We start from the raw sequence: 20,681 nt of genomic DNA on the forward strand, positions 1-20,681 counted from the left end.
AATAGTGTTTGTGTTTATACAGTGTGGCTACTTCACTATATCAGGATAACGCTTCCTGCATCGGATAAAATGGACTGCCTATCTGCAGCCCCTGACAGATTGCCTCTGAGGGAATGACACTGTTGCAATAATAATTAAGTTCTACACCGAGTAGACCCACTGAAATTCATGGCTATAATTTCGATGCATTGATTTTAACGGGTCTGCTGTGTTTGGTGGTTTTATGCTTGTAGAAATCATTTGTGCAAGGCAGGATAATTCATTTTTGCCAATTCTCTCCTACCTGCTGTAGTTTCCTGTGCACTCCGATAAGCTGGTCTCAAGGACTGGAGGGGCCCTGCTAAGTAGTGTGAAATATGGGGTCGAGGACTGCAGAGGGCTGGTGGAACTGGTGAAATTCAGGTGTCCCACCTTGTGCAAGCGGAAGCACTTTCCCCTACTGCAAGCCGCCACTGGCACAGCCCAACATAAAAAGTACTTTTTTCATTTGCACTCACTTTACCACTGTGATCTTGGAACAAATTTCAGTACCTGTTGTCAGTAGACTGCCCAGCTGTGGCTATCAAAGATGAAGAGCTGATGAAAACGAAGTCACTGGCTGTTTTGTTATGGCACTGCCATGTCTGGAAATTGTAACGGGCATTAGTAAGTAAAGGTTGGAAATAAAAGTAATATATAATTTGGTCTTATAAACAGTAACATGTATGAGATTGTCTACGGGCTTTCCATAGTCATAGTAACAACTTGAATTTGGCCCAGTAACAAATCCTCAGCCAGTATGGCAGGAGTGTTAAATGCTGATCTCACATCTGTCAGCAATCATGTAGCATGCAGCCTTCTGCCCTAACTGCATTTTCTGGGTCAACTGCAAGGGAACCGTAACATTCATAGTGCATTGCATTAATCCCATCTTGAAGTCCCAGTGCCACAACTATTGTGGTCAAGCTCTCGCAGTCCAGGTATAGTCACATCTATCATACCAGCCAAAGCTGGTAAGGTGTTTTTTGTTTCGTTTTCCTTTTACTTCTTTTCACTGAACAGAAGGTCCCTAAAATCATATCATAAAATACTTTTAGAAAGTCCCCCCGGTTTCAGAAGTGGTTTGCCATTTGGCTTGTGGGTTGCTGTTGGAGAAGAAGGAGGAGCACAAAACCTGCAATTTTTCAACCAAGTATATTTAACAACTATACTTTACAACTATTTACTTCAAAGTATGTGTGCAAAGCATAAGAGGAAACCACAGTCAAGAATATAAGCAGCTTATAACAATTAAAATACAGCTTTTCAATGTCATGGTGCTATCAAACAAAAGCAAGCTGGGGGAGGGGGGACTTTTTAGGCTCACCAAATATGGTTTGGGTGTGCTTCCATTAAGTAGAGACGTTTTCCAGTTTGTTTGATACAGACTTATAAACCCGTCACCATCAACGATCCCAAACTGGGGAAAAACAACAACATTAAAAATATGAATATATACGCAGTTCCAACATATATTGCTTGTGTTTGTGTGGTTATATATTGCCCATACATTTAAAATTATTGTATCCTAAACATTTAAACCCATGGTTCCCAATGTGGGGCACCCCCCCCCCACAGGGGGGCCATTTGATTTTTAAGGGGATGAATTTGAGAATGAGTTATTAACAGTGAATGATGGCCTTTTGGGCTTCCTCTGCGTGCATAGGAGTTCACTTTTTGAATAGTAAGAATTATATGTCACAGGGTGTGTGTATGTCAGGATTGTAGAGATTATTAGGTGGGGCATGGCCCAAAAAAGGTTGGGTACTACTGACTTAAACTTATTGTATCCTAAGCTAGTGGAAGGAAAAACTAGAGCATTTCATAGAAACACATTTCTTTTTTAAAAAAATCTCTGAGATGCAAAAGGGACGCTACCTTATTGCCTTGATAGTTGAATCTCATCCGTGTAATCCTGGAGTTGCCACCAGACCGGAAACATGTAATTTGCTGAGAATGGCCCCACTCAAACATTCTCACGCTGCCATCCTGAGCACCTGTCAAATCTGGAATAAAAAATAATCCATAAAACTTCAACACTTCTTTAAAACTAAGGTATAGTTAAAATGGCCAAAAAATAGATTCAATCTGAATTAAGAATTACAACCGCCTACAAGTATGATGGGTTTTTTCTCCATCTTTTTAAACAAGGGGCACTTTTCCTTGTTGGATATTTTCAAACATTTTTTTCCATACACTGCATAATAAATTGGGACTATTGCAAACATCAAAATGGCCTAGAAATATTAAACTTACAGTAAGGTAGTGTTGGGTGGGAAGCCATTCTTCGTACATTATTGATAGCCTTCTTGATCATCTGTTAGATGTGCAAAAATAAATAGGTAAGCTGCAAAAGTGAACAGAAGCCTTTAAAAGTAATTAGTGATGTAAAATGCAGACGCTACCAAGTTTGTTTACCTTCATGAATTTGGGGCTGAAATATGGATGGAAGTCAATGAAAGCTACATAATTCCCTCAGCATTAGTGCACACTGATACCAACAGAACATAACCCCTGAGTGTGGGAGCTTTCGTTCCACAGGACTAAGGGTCCCAATAGAGACACTCTAGGCTGCATTCTTACCTCTTTTCTTGCCAATTCCTTTCTGATTCCATTAAAATTATTGGAATATTCCTGTATATTGTAAGGTAAGTAAGACAGAGGTAGAAGCAGAAGCATGTAAGAGAGAGGCAAACAAACTTTTACAGAAGTTAACTAGGAATGAAGAACATTGTGTTTTGCATTTAATCAATCACAGAAAATTTAGTTGTGACTTATTTGCATTAACTGGAAAATTATGTATCTAAGTAGCCTTCGGTTAAAGAGCATGTATTACAGTAGGTAGTTAAGGTATTGACACATTACTTTTACATATGCTTCTTTCTCCATTTCTTATCCCCATCTTCTCTACTCCAAGTTTATTTTTTAATATTAACCTTTTATCTATTTTCCATCAGTACCCACTTTGGCTCTTTGCCCCTCAGAAGAGGGAGAAGAAGCATTCTGATTTGGTAAGTGATTAGCAGGGAGGATGGGAGAACTGGAGTGTGGGTGTGGGATTTGGAAGGGCCAGAAGATGCAGTAGCAGCAAGCCCCAAATGTTTCCTTCTCCCTCAGATCATCCATTCACTCCTCCTCCTTTTCTCATATTTGGCTGGGCACTCTGTCCTCTCTCTCTCTCTGTCTTTTGCTCCTTTCCAACTTTGCATGGTACATCTCACTCTCCAACGCCCTCTTGCTTCTGTGTGTGCTTATGCACTCACAGTACATGTGAGCAGCTACTGGGAACGTTGTCAGTCCCACAAAAAGGCTACAAAGCCCACGGGTGGTCCCTTGCCCACAGTTTGAGAAAAAATGTAGAGCAAAAACAGAGTTTAAATTACGTCAAAAAGGCAGACACATTAAGGAAAGTGTTTCATCCGTCAATGTCATTTGAACAAGGCATTCTTCCATAGCTAGCAGCGCCCATTTCTAGGTAAAAGATTAGGTAAAACAAAACATGTACACATCCAGCTTTGCTGAATACCGCACACTTGCTTTGGTCTTCCTAGTGTAACAGTTGAAGGGAGTACTCAAAATTCCTTCTATGTGGATGTGTAAGTTGTGCCAATACTTTAGTATGGGCAAGATGCCCAAATTCCCCCTTTGGATGTTACATAAAAACCATAAATTTAAAGTGAGAATTCAACCTTGCAGCAAAAGAAGATATATGGTAATTACAATGCATAGGATCACAGCCTTGCTACTGTCTGAGCAATTGCTATCTTCCTACAGTATCACTGGGCTCAAATACACACGCCTTAGAGATTATTTGAGATCTTAGTGTAATCCATCTTACTTTTGCTTTATTTTCTCTACTTTTTGCAAAGGCAAAAATAACCGAGCATGGATACAAAAATAAAAACCAAGGATACATATAGAACCCTTTCAAGCAGTTATTTTAAGTAACTAGTTTCAGTATTTTATAAACTGAAGCTAATCCCTGCTAATTATATCAAGTTTTATTTATTTTGCTTTGTGTCTGGCAACTTTAACTCACATAACTGCTGATAAACCTGCCATTTTTCCTCCATTGGGAAATAAAGGGCATGCATGAGATTTGTAAAATATATCCAGTGCCCAATGTCTTCTGGGCCAATATACACATAATGGCTCATGCATGTTTCTTTAAAAGAATCATCAACTGAAGAGCATAATAAAGAGGTTAAACTACAAAAACAAGTGAGCTTTCCTAATGTAATAGCAAGCAGCTTGCACAGCCTCAGATTCCTACTAGCAGAGCTGATGTGAGAACTCAGAACTGGTGAGGATTTAAAACGTTGGAGAGTAAAAGTAGAGAGATGTTTTCAGAAGTGTTCTCTCCTGAGGAAAGTGTCAGAACAGTTGGACCAGAACTAAAACTTCAGAATCGCCTTAGAGACGGCATGGAAAGGTAACCAAAGCTAAGGAAGAAGAGGTCCTAAGAGACTGGGGAATCCAAGGGGATGTTGATGGAGTCAACAGTGGACTGAGTTACATTGGACCAAGTGAAACACAGATGGATAAAGAATCCTGAAGAAAATGAAAACACAAGACACACAACCTAGGACTCATAAGTGACTCTCAGTTTCAGCACTCCCACCCCATAGTAAGGGCACAGAAATACTTGCCCCTATTGTAAAGAGTTGTTTTAAGGGTTACAATTAAATGACGCATGCAAAGCATTTTGAAAGCTCTAAAAGGTACTATATCAATGCTGTTTTGTAATGAATTATTCTGCTTAAAGGAAACTGGGCTAGGCAGTAAATAAAACTAACTGGGAGTAACAGTGGCTGTAGGGACAATTTTACAAGACACAGCTTTTCTATCATTGTAACACCATGATGGGAAGATCCACAGCTAGTAAATTCTCCCCACGTACAAAGGTCATATCAAGAGCCAGACATGAAGATCGGTGAAACTCAAACAACAACAAAAAAGGAGAGCTCAATCATGTGTAAAATTAGAAATAAATGGTCAAGGAAGGAAGGCAAGGAAGTAAACCCTAGGCTGAACTTGGATCTCTCTCAACATTTATCCTTTGCACAACATAAGAAATTTATGGATAATGGGCATCAGCACCAGGCTCTGCCTTTGCCTCGCTTCTCCATCTCTGCCCTTTGAAAGGAACCGATAGCAAAAGACGCAAGCTTTTGGAATGGTACCTTTTGGAATGTTCAAAATGCTTCATGAATTTGTGTCACATTTTCAACCACCATATATGGACAGATTAGTTTTATAATTTCTATGCTACAATTAGGGATTGAGAATTCAACCAGCAACTTCTTAACTGATATATCATGTTCTTAGACAATGCACTTTGCTTTTGTTTCCAACAGCATTTGGATTGTCTGCTCTGAAGAAAACTGTTAAACATATGGATTCACACAATAACAGAAGTGCTGAGAGTTTCCTAAGTAATTATTAATCTTTAAAAGAATTAGAAGTGTATATATTCTGAATATGATTTATAACACCTAATAAAACTTAAATATTCCATATTCAATATTAAGTGTGTAATAGTGTGTAATTCAAGGATTATTCTATCGCAGGTGACTCACCACAGCAGCACCTCTGCCAGTCTGGGTACTACCAAGCCAAGGCATGTTGATTGGAGTGCCAGGATTGCTGTGAGTATAAGGAGTAGTTCCCTGAATGTTTCCCAAGTCATCACGAGCATGAATAACCAAGAAATCATCAGCTCTATAAAGGAAAATGTTCTAATGAGAAATTTATGTTGCAAGAAACGGCAGTTGTTCAGCCAATCTGCAAATTATAATGCAACATCTCTAATTTAGGCTACCGAAAAAGGGTAAGAAGGGTCTGTGTCAGGCTTCAGGGAATCGACTTCCTCCCCCCCCCCCCCCGCCCGTGGTAGTAGATAAGAAGATCAAACGAAAGGAACGCCTTACCAGTTAGAATATTTCATATTTAATAATCACAGTAAGAGAACAAAGAACACATCTCCTTGAAATGGTAAGGATCACACACCCCTCTGTCCCTATTAATCTATATCACTCCTATGTCTTGTAATTTGTGCTTGTACCCTCTGCGCTTTCTGTTCTGAGACTTTCTGAGCTCTTTGTGACCTTGGGGAGGGTGGAGGAGGAATGCTGCTTAATGACTGTGAATCTGTCAACCCTCTCTCTCCCAGTGTTTCTTCTTCTGCTAGCTGTTCCCCATTCATTATTTCCCAGCTTCTGCCTTCTGAACTATGCTCCTCTGCAAACCACTGTTCCAAATCTATACTGTCTTCCTGCTCCTGGAAAGATGCAGGGGGAGGGGGTGGCTCCCACCATTCCTCCTCAGTGCAGCCCTCCTCAGCATGGTCCCTGGCAGTCTGCTGGGTCTGGCCAATGGTCCATCTGGTCCAGCATCCTGTTAACATAATGCCACCCAGATGCCTGCTTATTGTTATGTACTGAGCTGAATCCTAGAACAATAGGATCCAGAATGCAGCAGTTTGATTGGTCCGCAGGAGCCACCCAATCCAGCTCCAGGTAGAAGTGAATCAGCGACCTGATTGGCCTGCAGGAGCAGCCAATCAGGCTTCAGGAGGAGGTGAATCCACAACCGGATTAGCCTACAGGAGCAGCCCGGAATTAGCCAATCACGCAGGGCCCATTGTATATATAGCTAGATGTTTTGGGGAAAGTTTCATTCACTGCTACCATGAGCTGAATAAAGAGCATGAAATTCACACTCGATTCCGAGTATATTTCACTTATACTTGGCTGTTTGAATTCAGAACTAAGGTGACCATATAACCACTTCAGTGTCTGGGTCAAAGCAGGCCAGTCTTTTGAGATATCAGGACAGCTAAGCCAACAGCTGCCAAGGGGGAAAAAATGATTGCTTTTGTCAACACAGGTGGACTAAAACCACAGCAAATAAGGGTAACAGGAAGGCGGTGCTAACATTGGGGGAAAGGTGGTCTGGGAACTGAAGCAAAGAGAGAGGGGGAAAGTCCAAGGCTGAGGAGATAAAGAAAATCAGGAAGGAGATCCCATAACACTCTTAGATAAATGTTTTAATAACTTTTAAAAACTAGTTGGATTAAGAAATTAACAGTGTATCATTATCATTTATTATTATTATTCATTTCATTTCTATACTGCTTTATATTTTTAAGAAAAAAAATAATTCATGTACAGAAGCCAATGTTAGGAGATATAGCCAACAAATGAAAAAAATATACCCTTTAGCTTCCACTTCTACATCATCATCAACCCAAGTGTAGATCTGTGTAGCAAGAATTCCAGAAACATCTAGTTCTTGAACATCGTGACTTGAAGCTATTGCAATGCAATTCCTGTTGGCCTACAATATAGAAGTGTGAGGGGAAAATAATAAGCTCAGGATACCACCGGTTAACAATACCTTTAATTCCACTATTGCCTGTTCACCACTGAGTACAAAAGCCCAATGGAAGCGTGAAGTTATGAGTGTGACAGGGTGTTTAAATGAATCCGCATTGGCAGAGTTCCACATAGCTTCATATCATTTGGGTTCCCAACCACACCAATCAGCTACTATTCTTTGGGTGGAAAGTGCAGAAGGTTAAAAATATACTATCCATGCTGCAGTCAGGTGCATCTGGTTCAGCAAGCTTGTTTCCAAAATTGACCAGCCAGATGCCCCAGGAAAACCATTATCAGAGTATGATTGAAATAGCTATCTGCTATCAGTTTTTCAGTCAGTATTATTGCATTTCAAAGGCTCAACTGGATGAAAAGCTGCCCATATATATGAATTTTCATTTATGTTGTACCCACTCAGTTCCATTGCAACCATCTATTTATGTTGGTAGTAGACCAAAGTTTCTAGAACAGCAGAATTACTGCAACAGAGATCACTTTGCCTTTTGTGCATGCAGAACAGAACATAATATTGACTGTAGGAGAAATAAAAATGGTGTTATTACCTCTAGCTAAGGTCTGACTATTTTCTTTAAATATTACAATAGCTCTTTCTTCTTGTGAGCCTGAACTACAACATTCCAAAATATTCATTTTTTTAAAGCACCCCATTTGTGTGCATACCTTGTTGACAGCAAAAGCAGTGATAATGTCAGACTCTTTATGGATAATTCTAGCTTTACTTCCAGGGTATCCCATATCAGTCTCTATCTGTATATAAAAGGGAAACAAAGAGAGGGGGGGGTCACACACATACCCTTGTTTAATCAGTAAGATTTCTATCTTTCTAGCTCATGCTGAAATACAAAAGCTAAAAATTAATCAGGAAGAGATCTGTGTTACTTGAAAGCATGTTACTTTCATTAGTTCTAGATAGTCCAGTAAAAAAGGTAAATTGTTATAAAAAATTAAAACACATTTTAAAAGGTGTAACAACTTTGCATCCTATCTACCTTAGAATCATTTATTGTCACATCACTGTTATATTTAATGCATAACCAGAAAACTAGAGAAAGACAAGCAATTTCACATAAAGATGAACCATGTCTACCTATGAAATATTTAAAATTGACTCGGTATCTACCATTTAATAGCCCAGAACCAGTCACGAATAATGTGAAATTTGTCAAGGACAGCAATAACCATATGAACAATTCTACAAGTCAGAAGGAGTGAAATCTGCTGTTTTTGTATGTTAGGCCTCTGTTACCAAGCACAGAAATACCAGTATATATATTACTTATGCACTTGTCTGACACATAGAAGTATCTATGAAGGTTTTACAGGTTTCTGGTTGTAGCCTTCAAAGATAATTACAATTAAAGTCTGCATAGTTTATCACATACAAGTAAAACTAATCCACAAATCTGCAAGACTTGACACAGTTGACTCTGGGGAAAAATCACATACAAAGGAGACTAGACAATTGCTAGTATTAGTCCACTCTGTATCTTCCCAATCAATACCAATGAACCACATGTTACACAGTTAAAACACACACACACAAACATTTTGAATGTAGGCTATAGTTTTCCCATATTACCATTTGTTTTATTTCACGTATACCTTATTGATTCCAGGCTCTTCCACTGAAGTACTTTTGATATGTTCATTTTGGTCTTCTAATGACTACACCAGAAAAGAATAAATCACATGACAAAAGACAAGATGAGACTAACATGCAACTATGAGGTAAGGTTAACAATTACATAGTAGTTTTATGAATATGCAACAACATTTAACTTAGTGGAACAAAATTGTGGAATGCTGCAATAAACTTCTTTGAAGTACATTCTCAGAAGTACATCAGAAAAAGTTCTATACCTTAGATACTATGGTGAAGACTTAACTCTCAGTTCACAAAGAGAAACTGGACAAACTATAATAAATGTATTTATACCAAACAAATAATACTCTCATTATATTGTTCTCCAGCCAGTGAACTTTACCGCTTACACATTAAGCATATGCAACCTTTGTATTTGAGGAATGTGGTGCCTTGGAAACTAGAATAAGCTTGGATGGGGGTGTGTGGGGGGGAAGACCCTGTGAGTTCAGAAATTTGAGGAACACTGGCTTAAGAAAAGCCAAGTTAATGTTATTAAATTTCTGTATAAAAACATACAATACATACCTCATTCAAGCACCTTTTCTTTGAAAATATGTTTCTGATGAAGGTTTCCTGGACCATTTCTTGTTTAACCAGGTATTGCCAAAGTCTCTTCACAGATAGTGCATTATTACTTTTAGACCTAAAAATGAAGAGAAACATGTTTTTAAGCATGCTGCAGTTTCAGAAGCTTTTTCTGTAAGCCCAGTTTAGTCCCACTACCCTTGTAAATCTGGCAGAGGAGAATCCAGATTTGCTCATTGCTCAAATCAATGCCAGGCAGGATGCAGGTGACAGCCAAAGAGAATCATTTTTTGCCAGCATAAAATTAATAATCATGTTAACCTATTCATATGGAGCCAAAGAACTAATCCCTAGGTTTGAAATTAAGATGACCCAGTCTGAGCAATGAGTGCAGATGTCATCTGAAAAAGCAGCAGAGCGTCTTAGCAAATTTTGATGAAGCACAACCAAAGGTAACAGAAAGAAGAAAAAACGATAAGTAATAGTGTAAAAGATAAAATAAAAGAGAAGAAATTGGATAAATAAAAATAAGGTGGGTGAAGAAGCTCTCTTATTTCCATAAAAGCCCTTATGTTTCCTTGCACATTAAGGTGAGACTTCCTTCAGAAAACAGCAAAAGGTATTTCATTTGATTTACTTACTTGTTTGTATTTGTAGTGTTCGGTTTTGGAGAACTAGCGGAAAGGCACAACAATATGTAACTTAAAGCACCAGTTACAGTCCACTCAAACTCCATGTTTATCTGCACGATTCATGTTTGCAAACTTGTGGTTGCTTTGCCTTTCCACTTTTAAATATACAAGTACATTAAAATACAATCTACACGCGCACACAAACAAAATTAGTGAATTGTCCTTAAGTACTATCTGCAGAGGAAACTTGCTTTGAGGTAACACATCCACGCTATCCTGAGGTACACTTACAACACTAATTAGAATGTATTGCCGATATGGAAACGTGAATGACAACGGGTTTAAAGAGCATGAAAAGTACAAAAACGACAGAGCCACTGAGCACACTTACTTGAAGGGGGTGTTTGTTGGCTCTAGCAAGGCTTTGTGGCGAAGTAGCGCAGGGCCTGAAGAGGATGCATCTTGAGAAGTATGAACAGAAATGAAGTTTTCTGGCGGGCCGCCATGCATCTCAAGTCGCCTAAGAAGAACTTGCTCCCAGCGTTGAAGTATCTTTAGTACTGCATGACACAGTGGGGAGCTAACTGGAAGCTCTAAAACAAGAATAAGTTTTTCCTTAACTGCAATATATTAAGGAACTTTACACTCTATTTTCTGCTATGGTACTGCTGTCACATCAATTGCAGATTTTACTCTATGGATGGAGCCTGTACATTTTCCTGTCAAGATGCACACAAGTGAGGCAACCAGAAAGTAAAAACAAAATCAAACGGACACATAAATTTACATGCTAAATTTGGGCATGGGCATTTATATGTGCTAATGAACTGTAGGAGTAGCTATCAAAGCAAAGCTGAAGATGGCAAACTGGTTATGAAATGAGGAATAACAGTTATTTAGCCCAACCCTAAAATCCTTTATATATGTTGTTCATGTATGTATAAATATTTTTAGGTGCATTTGATCCTGCCTTTCCTCAAACGAGCTCAAGATGACATACACACCTTTTTTATCTTTGTGAAATAGATTGTGACTGGCCCAAGGTAAGCTAATAAACTTCATGAATAAATGTACATTTGTATCTTCCCAATCCTAGTCTGGCACCTTCAACTAGTACACCACAAGGACACCATGGCATTAAATGGAGCTTAGTTCCTCAAAATTATCCTTAATATGACTGAATCTGTTAATTATTTTCAAGGTTTAACACAAAATAGACCCTTTTCACATTTGCATAGATTCTAGCCTGTTAGCTGGCCGTATGTGCAGTATAAAAATATTACTGCTAGAACATGACTTGGTATGTAACTTAAATATATGCTCGTTCAACAGGAGTTCAGGTTTAGCCACACTTAATATTTTAGCTGGCTGTTGTACTGGAGGATGTAAAAAAACAGCCTCTCTCTTTAAGAAGCTCTGAAAAGGGCACCTTTTCTTGGCTTTAGCACTTGTGGCTCATGATGATATTCTTGCAAAACTTTTACCCTGAAAACTCCTCTCACTCAGTCCTTTTTGAATATTCACTCACAAATTTCAAGAGGGATCATTACTTCAGCATCTGGACATTACATTAGCTTCTCATCCACATATTTCAAGAAGGAAAAAGAGAAGGCTAATTTTCTCAGTCCTTCAACAACGCCATCCCACAATGCCTTTCAGGAAAACAAGTTTGCTTATCACACCAACTAAAACTCAACTAGGCTTGTAACTGCAAGCAAGGACTGAAAAACAGTTGCAGTATTATGATAACAGATAGAATCAGATATGTATAGATGGAAAATAAGATATGGACATGCATGAATGAATAATAAATATAATGGAACCATGGAGAGGGTAGAGGGAAGTCAAGGGATTGGAGAAATCCCACACTGTGATATTGTATTGATGTTTATTTTATATTGTTTGTTATGAATAAAACCATTTTTTAAAGAAAGTAACTGCAAGCAGGGAAGTATACATATGTGTACACACATGTACACATTATTTTTTTCATAATCAATAGTTGTATAAATTTTATTAAGTAATAAAAATATGCACCAGTAAAATGGGTTAATTAAGGAATATGAGGGAATTCTATATAAACAAATCCAAAAACCCACTAAGACAGACTTACCTGAAAGATCATGCCCAGCCATAGGGTAGAAAGTCTTCAAGTTCTGGAGGACAAGCTGAACCATAGCCAACCGCATCAGAGACCAACTAAACAGAATACACAAACAAGTATACACGAGCTGTGAAAAGATAATACTGGTTTCCCTTTCCTTTTTATTATTAACTAAGGGGTGTTCCTCTGCTTGCTCCATACACCAACTCCCTTCTCCCTGCCTCAGTTGTCTTCCCCCTAGTTTCCCTCCTCAGGACCACAGAATTTCCCCCGCCTCCTTCCATATTCCTCCACAGGATTACAATGTGTTTTTCCTTTCTCAGCTCCCAAACCCGCAAAGGGTTGCAATATCACTCCACGTCCCCCCTCTCTCCCACCCACAATGTAATCTCCCCCACCTTCAGTTTTCCCTTCTTTCTCTTCCTCTCTCACTTGCCACAAAACCTGCAAGTTTCAGTTTGTGTACAGAAGAACTTTGGTGTGTGTAGGAGAGAACTTGAGATGGAAAGGTTACCTCTTCCCTAGATGCCTCCCCTTTCATAGATGAAAACAAATGTAGAAACAGTAAAGGAAAACAAATGAATCAAATAATTCCATACCTATATGAATTTGAATTTGAATGTTCCTGACTCTTTAAGCCTGGTGAGAATTCATCATCACCTTCATCATCACTGCTTTCCTGACTCTCCTCTGAGTCATATTCAATTCTAGTTTGCGATGATGGAAGAAATGGCTAAAAGGTAAATTGAAGTCTCAGTCGAGGTAAACACAAAACAAAATACACTTGCTTCAAATACTTAGGGAGATCTGCTTATCATTTCAATTTCAGATTACTTTTAGTATGACTTGGCTTGAAAAGGGTAAAGCCAATAAAGAAGATTTATTTCTTTTAACCTTAGAAATACAGACAGGAAAAATGCCAGGTTCCCTCTTTCATTTATACTTACCTTAATACTTTCAATTTTCCGTCTATAATACGCTCCCTATTTTGGGGGACTCAGATGTAAGAAAATGGGAGATGTATCCGTGTATAAGACACCCCCTAATTTTTGACATTATTTTTAGGGGGGGAAACCTAGTCTTATACACAGAAAAATACTATAATTCATATATTCTGCACACCTTTCCTTTTATTTCTTGGCGCCATTTCCTTTTATAGTTGCCTCCTATGGTCAGTCCTTAAGCTACTTTACAAATTACCTGGCTTTTTACAAAAAAGATCAGCCCACAGCTATTCTGATGTGCTCATTTTTCCACCTGCTTAACCAATAATTTAAGGTTAAGATATTGCTGTTCAAGCAGGGTTTTTGGAATACAGTAATTCAAGTAACATGTCATATTAAAACACAATTTTAAACCAGAGGTTGAGAGCCTCCTGCTCACAGAACAAACTTGGCCTGCTAGCCCTGACCATTTGGTCCGCAAGACTGTTTTGGGGAAGCCATGTCCATCTGCCCTACACCTGATATCATACATTTCATCAGGTGTGGGATGGGTAAGGGCTTAAAAGATGCATTCAGTGGTGCCAATGAGGGTATCTGCCTGAAGAAGCAAGAGTTGATTGTACTTCTTCCTGAAACTGGATTCTGCTTTTTGCCAAGAAAAACTACCTCACCAGCAAGGCCAGTATGTGACAGAGTGAGAATCACTTTGGCTTATGGAAAATATTCCAAAAGTGAATAAAAATTAAAATAAAATACCTTTGCTATGAAGTAGTCCCAGATACTAAGTTCAGGAGGAATAAATTTCTCTTTGTAATTTGGGGCATCTTGTTCTATCGAGGGTAAAGTAGTCTGTGAACTCTCTTTTAGAGAGGATTTTGATGACATTCTTAAAAACTTTTGTTGCTTTTCACCATCATCTAGAGGAGAAGAGGCTGCAGAGAGAAAAATATGCATCTTTTTAGTAAAGTTTGGAAACCACTTACCAGATGTCTATCATCAAACTATTTAAGAATAAATGTTAAAAAAATCAATGTCTTAATTGCAACACCCAACCACCAAGCACAAGTCTAGTACAGTATTAGCAATTTCAAAAATCTCTGGCTTCCAAACCCTTAATCCTTTATCTATCCTCTCCCTTAACCCTACACTTCCAAAGAGGTGCAATTATACTGCGAAAATTCTTAGCAAATATTGTAACTTTCATTTCATCATACCTGAGAAATCAAATCTCCAACTATCACATTACAATGCAGACTGTGAATTTATATCCCCACAGAAGAGCAGCATGTGGTGCTGCTACAGTATTTGCTAATAGTAAATAAAATCCGCACTGGCATGCAGGTTTTAAGAGTACATAATCTATAAATGGAAGTGCACGATAACACAGAAATAATTCAGATTTATTTTTCCAGTATATAATATCACAAAACATGCTCATAAAATTCTCCTTAAAAATGCAACTCACTTACCTTAAAGATAAAAACATATCTGTTATAATACAAAGTACTTTAAAGTTTTCTTAAACTTTGGTTTTTAGCTAGCACATCAAACATGCACATGCATTGCTTAATATGGTGCATTAGTTTTTGAGCTCAACGAAAATAACAAAGCTTTCTTATGTTTGAAATGAAGGCATAGGAAAATAAGCTTACAGAAAGTGTTACATGATACAGAACTTGAGAAATAATGGATCTTTTGAATTCTTGCTTCCATTCACCCCCATCTAAACAGTAACCACTGTGCTTAACAGTTATTTAAATTTTACTGTTTAGGCCTGCAGCACTAGTAGCCTATTTGTTATGGAACTACAGACAAATGCCAAACTTATTACAGGAAATGAAGTCTCGCTGACAAAGTTCCTTACTCTACAAAATAACTAAGGAAATTTATCTAAAACTGGTTTAGGATTGATATCTTTAATGGTTAGAAATATTCTTGTAGTACTTTTTTTTATACATGGCAGAGAAACAGAGAAAGAAGTTAATAAAACATGTATATAACAAGACTAACAAAAGAACATAAATAAGTGACAATATAAATAAGCGACAAATTGAATCTAAACATCACTGGATAATTTAGATTGTTCTATTGTAAAAAAAGACAAGTCTCATGTTAATAGTCTATTTAAATGTATAATATGAATTAGGCAAAAATTCCAAAATGCCCTTTTCTTATTAACCACCCTCGACTGTATCATGTTTTACACAAGCAGCAAGATTTGAGCATTCCTTAGTTTGCATTGGAAAACTGCAACCATCAGCACAGCCAGTTTGCATTCCATTTGCTATCTAAAGTCCCAAATTGCTTGAAATAACTTTAGGGAGGTTGCTCCCACGGAACTACTTTGGCATGGCATTTTCTGTTTTTATTTTACTATTCTTTTGTATTGTCAAAATAACTGAGCACCCTAAATGAAGAGGAATATGGGCTTCTAGTTATTTTTTAAAGGTTGACAATTTGCACTGTACAATATCCTTCCAGCATTCAGGACTACTCAGCAGGTTGTTATAATAAAAGAAGAAGTGTCACATCTATATATTAAATACTTAAATATCTGAATTTAGCCGAAGGACAACCAGCAGAATCCAAAATGGGTTGGAATAATAAACAACTGTTTTGTCTACCGCTGCTTCCAGTTCACAGTGCAACACCCATTTATTAGTATCTATATCCTCCACAAAATCATCATCACTTTAGACATTCCAGGAATGCAGAACTATTTATAGAAGACTGCCAATCATTCACTGTGGAAGATTTCTCTTTCAGAAGTACTGTTATTAAAATATTTAGTCCAACAAGTTAAAAAATAAGAATTTATTTTCAACCTAAATGAAAATGCTAACACACCAAAAGGAAAGGAGAATTCTGATTAGGTGTGTGTGTGTTTGTGTATTTTGTTGTACTCCATCCTGGAATCAGAATTGGATGGAAGGTGGTACATAAATTCTTTACATAAATGTGGGTGCACATATTGGGCTGGATCTTGGAGGTTTACTCCCCCAGCCCGGGTCTCTGTCATCTTGGCCTCCTCCAATTAGGCTCCTCAGTGTGAGGCCATCCCAAATACAAAAAGAATAACTTTTTACAAGTATTAGACCTGTGACATTTTGGAAGACATGTGAACACAAACTTGCTTTATAGCAAATCAGAGTACAGTGGTACCTTGGTTTAAGTACAGCTTAGTTTATGAACAACTTGGATTAAGAACTCTGCAAACCCGGAAGTAGGTGTTTTGGTTTGTGAACTTTGCCTTGGAAGCAGAACATGTCCCACTTCCTGTTGAGTGTGCTCCATTTGTAAATTGAGTCCCCCGCTGCTACGGGAAAGCACGCCTTGCTTGAAAAACGCTTTGGTTTAAGAACGAACTTCCAGAACAGATTAAGTTCATAAACCAAGGTACCACTGTAATTGGTCCATCTAGCTTACATGTGCCCTGACATTCAATGGCTTTCCAGTAATGGGCAACCATTTCTGGATCTTTCTTCCTCTGAGGCTTCTGACAGTGATTCCAGCCTTCAAACACTAGTCCCACCTGAAATCTTCTTACAAGCATGGGAGGAAAACAATTTTATCCTTGAAAATTCCACTGTAATCCAGAGTTAAGTACAGACACTGACCAAATCTATTTCCTCTTTTCTAAAGTGAGCTGTCCAATGAAAAGCACTTAATCCTAAAATATGTGCTTGCATGCAAGTTCTAATGAAGTCGGTTTTGCTTACTTCCAAGTAGATTCACAGATGACAAGAGCTGTAAATTTTACCCTAAAGCCACAAAGGAATCCATTATCAGAATCCTTCAGAATCTAAGTGTTGACATTACTCATATCTAATCTGCATACCACACAAGTTTACTGTAGGTTATAGATAGAAGGGACCATGAGGATCATCTCTACAGGAATCTTTCACCCAGTGTGGAGCTCACACCCATGACCCTGTGATCAAGTCTCATGCTCTACCAACTGAGCCATGAACTATTCCTCAGGATCATTTGTTTGGTGTAATTAAAAATTATCTATAATGGATTATATGTGGACATTTGAATACAAAGCAGCATTTTGCTGTGGTCAAATAAGCAGGATATGTGAATGATGATGTTTAAATAAACTCTTCTCTGCCAAGGCCATTTTGTGTCGCCTATGCCAATCACAAATCAAATTATAAAGCAGCCAAAATGAAATGTTAAGCAGGTCACATTGCCAGAGGATCTGTAGACACCAAGTTTTACACTTATATTATTTGCTGCCCTACAACAATCTTTGATGGCGACTGGATTCATTTTTGCTATGAACTAAAGGCGGCTTTTATATGCTAAATTAACAGTTAGAAATCCACAGCCATATGCATGGTCATGTGACACAAAACAAGCAGTCTTCATGAGCAAAAAATGTATTGGAAATATTTCTGGTAATTGCAAGCCATGTTCTTCCTTCAATAATGAAGTTATTTAAAACTGATTTAGAAGGGATTGTTCCAAATGTATGAATGACCAATGTGGTGGTGTTTTTTTTTAAAAAAATTCAACTCCAATTCATATAATTAACATGTTTTAAATAAAACACAATAAAAACCTGAGGTCATGACTTACAAACAGAAATTTTTCTTTGTATCTTTATTCCTACATATGCAAGATCACATATCAGCACTGGATTTAAAAGCCTAAGACTGAAGCTAGTATCTTGCCTGCAGGTTTGGTAGGACTATGAGTACTGATGGCAGTTAGAGATTTGGTAAACCCCACACATTCCATGGAGAATACTACTACCTGGTGTGGGCTAGGCATAGGGAAGTGCCTACCTGCCAAAAAGAGAAAACATAGGCTGCTCTTAGAGTAAAGGAATATGGCTACATCAAACAAAAATAAATTATTTTTTCACAAATCATTTAAATATCATGACAATATTTTTTTAAACTGGCATTTAATAGGCTGCACAGAAAATTAGTTTTAGACTATCAAATACTGGAACACCTAGAACTGTTTGATTAATTTCACGTGTAAGGTATGAAATGGCTATTTCAGTTACATTAGAAGTGTTTACAGCACAAACCAATGTACGTTTACTTTAGAACCAAGCTCAGCTACTTCCATGAAAGAACTACATAGGATTGCAGCCTTAATGCAGTTATTTACTTAATTTAACTATAGCAGATATGAGGAAAGACAGTGCCAGACAGGCTAGCCAGTTTATGCAGCGGGAACAGGAAGGAACAGAGTTCACAAAAGTTTTATATGTAAAGAAAACAAAGAGCGAACTAACCCATCTTTGATGTTTGTTGAACCTGCCCTTTCTTTGGAATCTTTGCTCCTCCACCAAAGACAGCAAACCACATTTTGTCATTAAGAGGATGGGCCACAATTCTGTACAGCTCATTGCTGGAATGGGTGGCGAGACCATGGATGAAGAGGCTAAGGTAGACTGCTGTCAAAATTTCACAGAGCAAAACTGTGATCCCAGATTGCGCTTCTTCTCCGGTATGATTTAATAACTGGATTAAAGCCATTATACCTAGAAAGAGAATAAGCATTCCCTAGTTTTTAAACACACACAAAAACACAAAACAATTCTCCCCAGAGACAATAGTAAACTTACTGTGAGCTATTTAGGGTGTTTATTCGTTATTTGTGCAGTAATTGCTGCAACCCACCCAAACCATGGTGTAAAAATGTTGTTTTTTTCGACTGAAACTACATCAATGCATCCTCAGGAATAGGCCTGTTCCCCAGAATGTACTTAACAGAATCAGAGTTTTGGGGTGTTCTTGGAAGCTCAGTTACCCTCAGTGGCCAGCTGTGACTTTTACCAGCTCCCACTGGTACATCAACTATGGCAGTTTTTAGATAGGGCTAGTCTGGCCATGGCAATTCATGCCATAGTACCACCTCAAGGCTCGATTCATGCAATGCACTCTTGGGCCTCCTGTGGAGGCTCCAGTTAATGCAAAACACTACAGCTAGATTGTTGATGGGGACAGATTATCACCAGCACGTAACTCCAGCAAATGCTTGTACTGGCTATTCATATGCTACTGAGTCAAGTTCAAGATTCTTGTATTAATTTACAAGGCCCTTAACAACTTGGGGCCAGGTTATCTCAAAGACCACCTACTCCCTTGTTTTCCTGCCCTAAGGTATTTGTGGGAGTCATCGAAAGTGGTTTCCCATGGCTCAGATATAAGTCTTGTATCCACCAGGAACTGTGTGTGTATAAGTCCTGTATCCCCAGTTTTGGGGAAGAGGCTTCCTCCTGTTCACATTCTGGCACCAACTGAAGTACCATATTTTACGCTCCATAAGGAGCACCTGACCATAAGGCGCACCTACTTTTTGGGGGGGGGGGGATTCAAGGGGAAAAAATGCGGCTCTTGGGGGCTTTTGCAGGAGGTGGGGGAAGTGAGAGAGCCTTGCTCTGTCCCTTCCCCCACTTCCCACAAAAGCCAGGGATAGCCACGCAAAGCCTCCCCAGGGCAGCGGGATGAAGGCTCCCCGCTGCTCTGCGGAGGCTTTGCGGACTACCCCAGAGCTACTGGACCCAAAGAGCAGGTCGGGGAGCTGCTCCCCAGGGCTGGCGGTGGGGGAAGCATGGCTTTCCCCCACCGCCAGCCCCACAAGCTTGGGGAGCAGCCTTTCCGCTGCTCCCTGACCTGCTCTTTGGGGAAAGCCACCGCCAGCCCCAAAGAGCAGGTCGGGGAGCAGTGGAAAGGCTGCACACAGCCTTCCCGCTCTTCCGAGAGCTTGTCGGGGCTGGCGAGGGAAGCCCGCCCCCCCCCGCCCCAGGGACCACACATTTGCTCCATAAGACGCACAGACATTTCCCCTTAGATTTTAAGAGGGAAAAAGTGTGTCTTATTGAGCGAAAAATACGGTATGTTTTTCTTTCAGTAGGCATTTCAACTGAAGTCCAATTTTGTAGTTTTAACTGATTTTTACCCTTTCTGTTTTTTTGGAAGACCTTTCAGAGACAATTGTAGTTATACAGTATATATTGTTTAAATAAACCAAAAAAAGAACAGCACTGATTATTGTCAAGAAAGCTAGATAAGACGAATAAAATAAAATCATTACTACCTGGCCACTGAGATGGTGCAGTATTGGGAGTTACTGTTTCATCTAAGCTTGCTGTCCTTAAGGAATGCCGGTGAGAAAGCAGCAGTGTTTGGTAAACCGTTCCAGTGAATTGGTTTGCTTGTAACGAGCTATTAAAAAAGAAAAGTTAAAATTAAATTAAATTAAGCCACTATTTCTATTAATAATGACGCTTCTTTTATTCTTTTGGAGCAGGCATTGGCAAACCTGTGACTACAACTCCCATGATCCCTAGCTAACCAGTGGTCAGGGATTATGGGAATTGAAGTCCCAAAACATTTGGAGGGCTAAGTTTACCTATGCCTGTTTTAGAGTGTCTTTCAACCTACAAAC

At 38.7% G+C, this 20,681-nt stretch overlaps 1 protein-coding gene across 4 annotated transcripts in view; it reads right to left on the reverse strand.

Moving 5' to 3' along the window:
• DMXL1 (Dmx like 1) overlaps nt 1-20,681 on the reverse strand; it is a 72,572-nt gene that overhangs the window by 3,402 nt on the left and 48,489 nt on the right. The window contains exons 27-42 of one of the 4 annotated variants that reach the window (XM_081930342.1): nt 20,331-20,458; nt 18,523-18,771; nt 14,025-14,200; nt 12,924-13,057; nt 12,334-12,419; nt 10,612-10,813; nt 9,589-9,706; nt 9,021-9,083; nt 8,079-8,165; nt 7,235-7,356; nt 5,598-5,739; nt 2,602-2,652; nt 2,275-2,335; nt 1,897-2,024; nt 1,346-1,438; nt 532-623 (exon numbers count right to left, since the gene is read on the reverse strand). In XM_081930342.1, the coding sequence (XP_081786468.1) occupies nt 532-623; nt 1,346-1,438; nt 1,897-2,024; nt 2,275-2,335; nt 2,602-2,652; nt 5,598-5,739; nt 7,235-7,356; nt 8,079-8,165; nt 9,021-9,083; nt 9,589-9,706; nt 10,612-10,813; nt 12,334-12,419; nt 12,924-13,057; nt 14,025-14,200; nt 18,523-18,771; nt 20,331-20,458 (1,932 nt within the window). The remainder of the gene's footprint in view (nt 1-531; nt 624-1,345; nt 1,439-1,896; nt 2,025-2,274; nt 2,336-2,601; nt 2,653-5,597; nt 5,740-7,234; nt 7,357-8,078; nt 8,166-9,020; nt 9,084-9,588; nt 9,707-10,611; nt 10,814-12,333; nt 12,420-12,923; nt 13,058-14,024; nt 14,201-18,522; nt 18,772-20,330; nt 20,459-20,681) is intronic. The other 3 variants (XM_081930344.1, XM_081930343.1, XM_081930345.1) reach the window with 3 other exon arrangements.

The sequence above is a fragment of the Podarcis melisellensis genome, assembly GCF_964234715.1.
Source record: "Podarcis melisellensis genome assembly, chromosome: 11".
Taxonomy (NCBI): Eukaryota; Metazoa; Chordata; class Lepidosauria; order Squamata; family Lacertidae; genus Podarcis; species Podarcis melisellensis.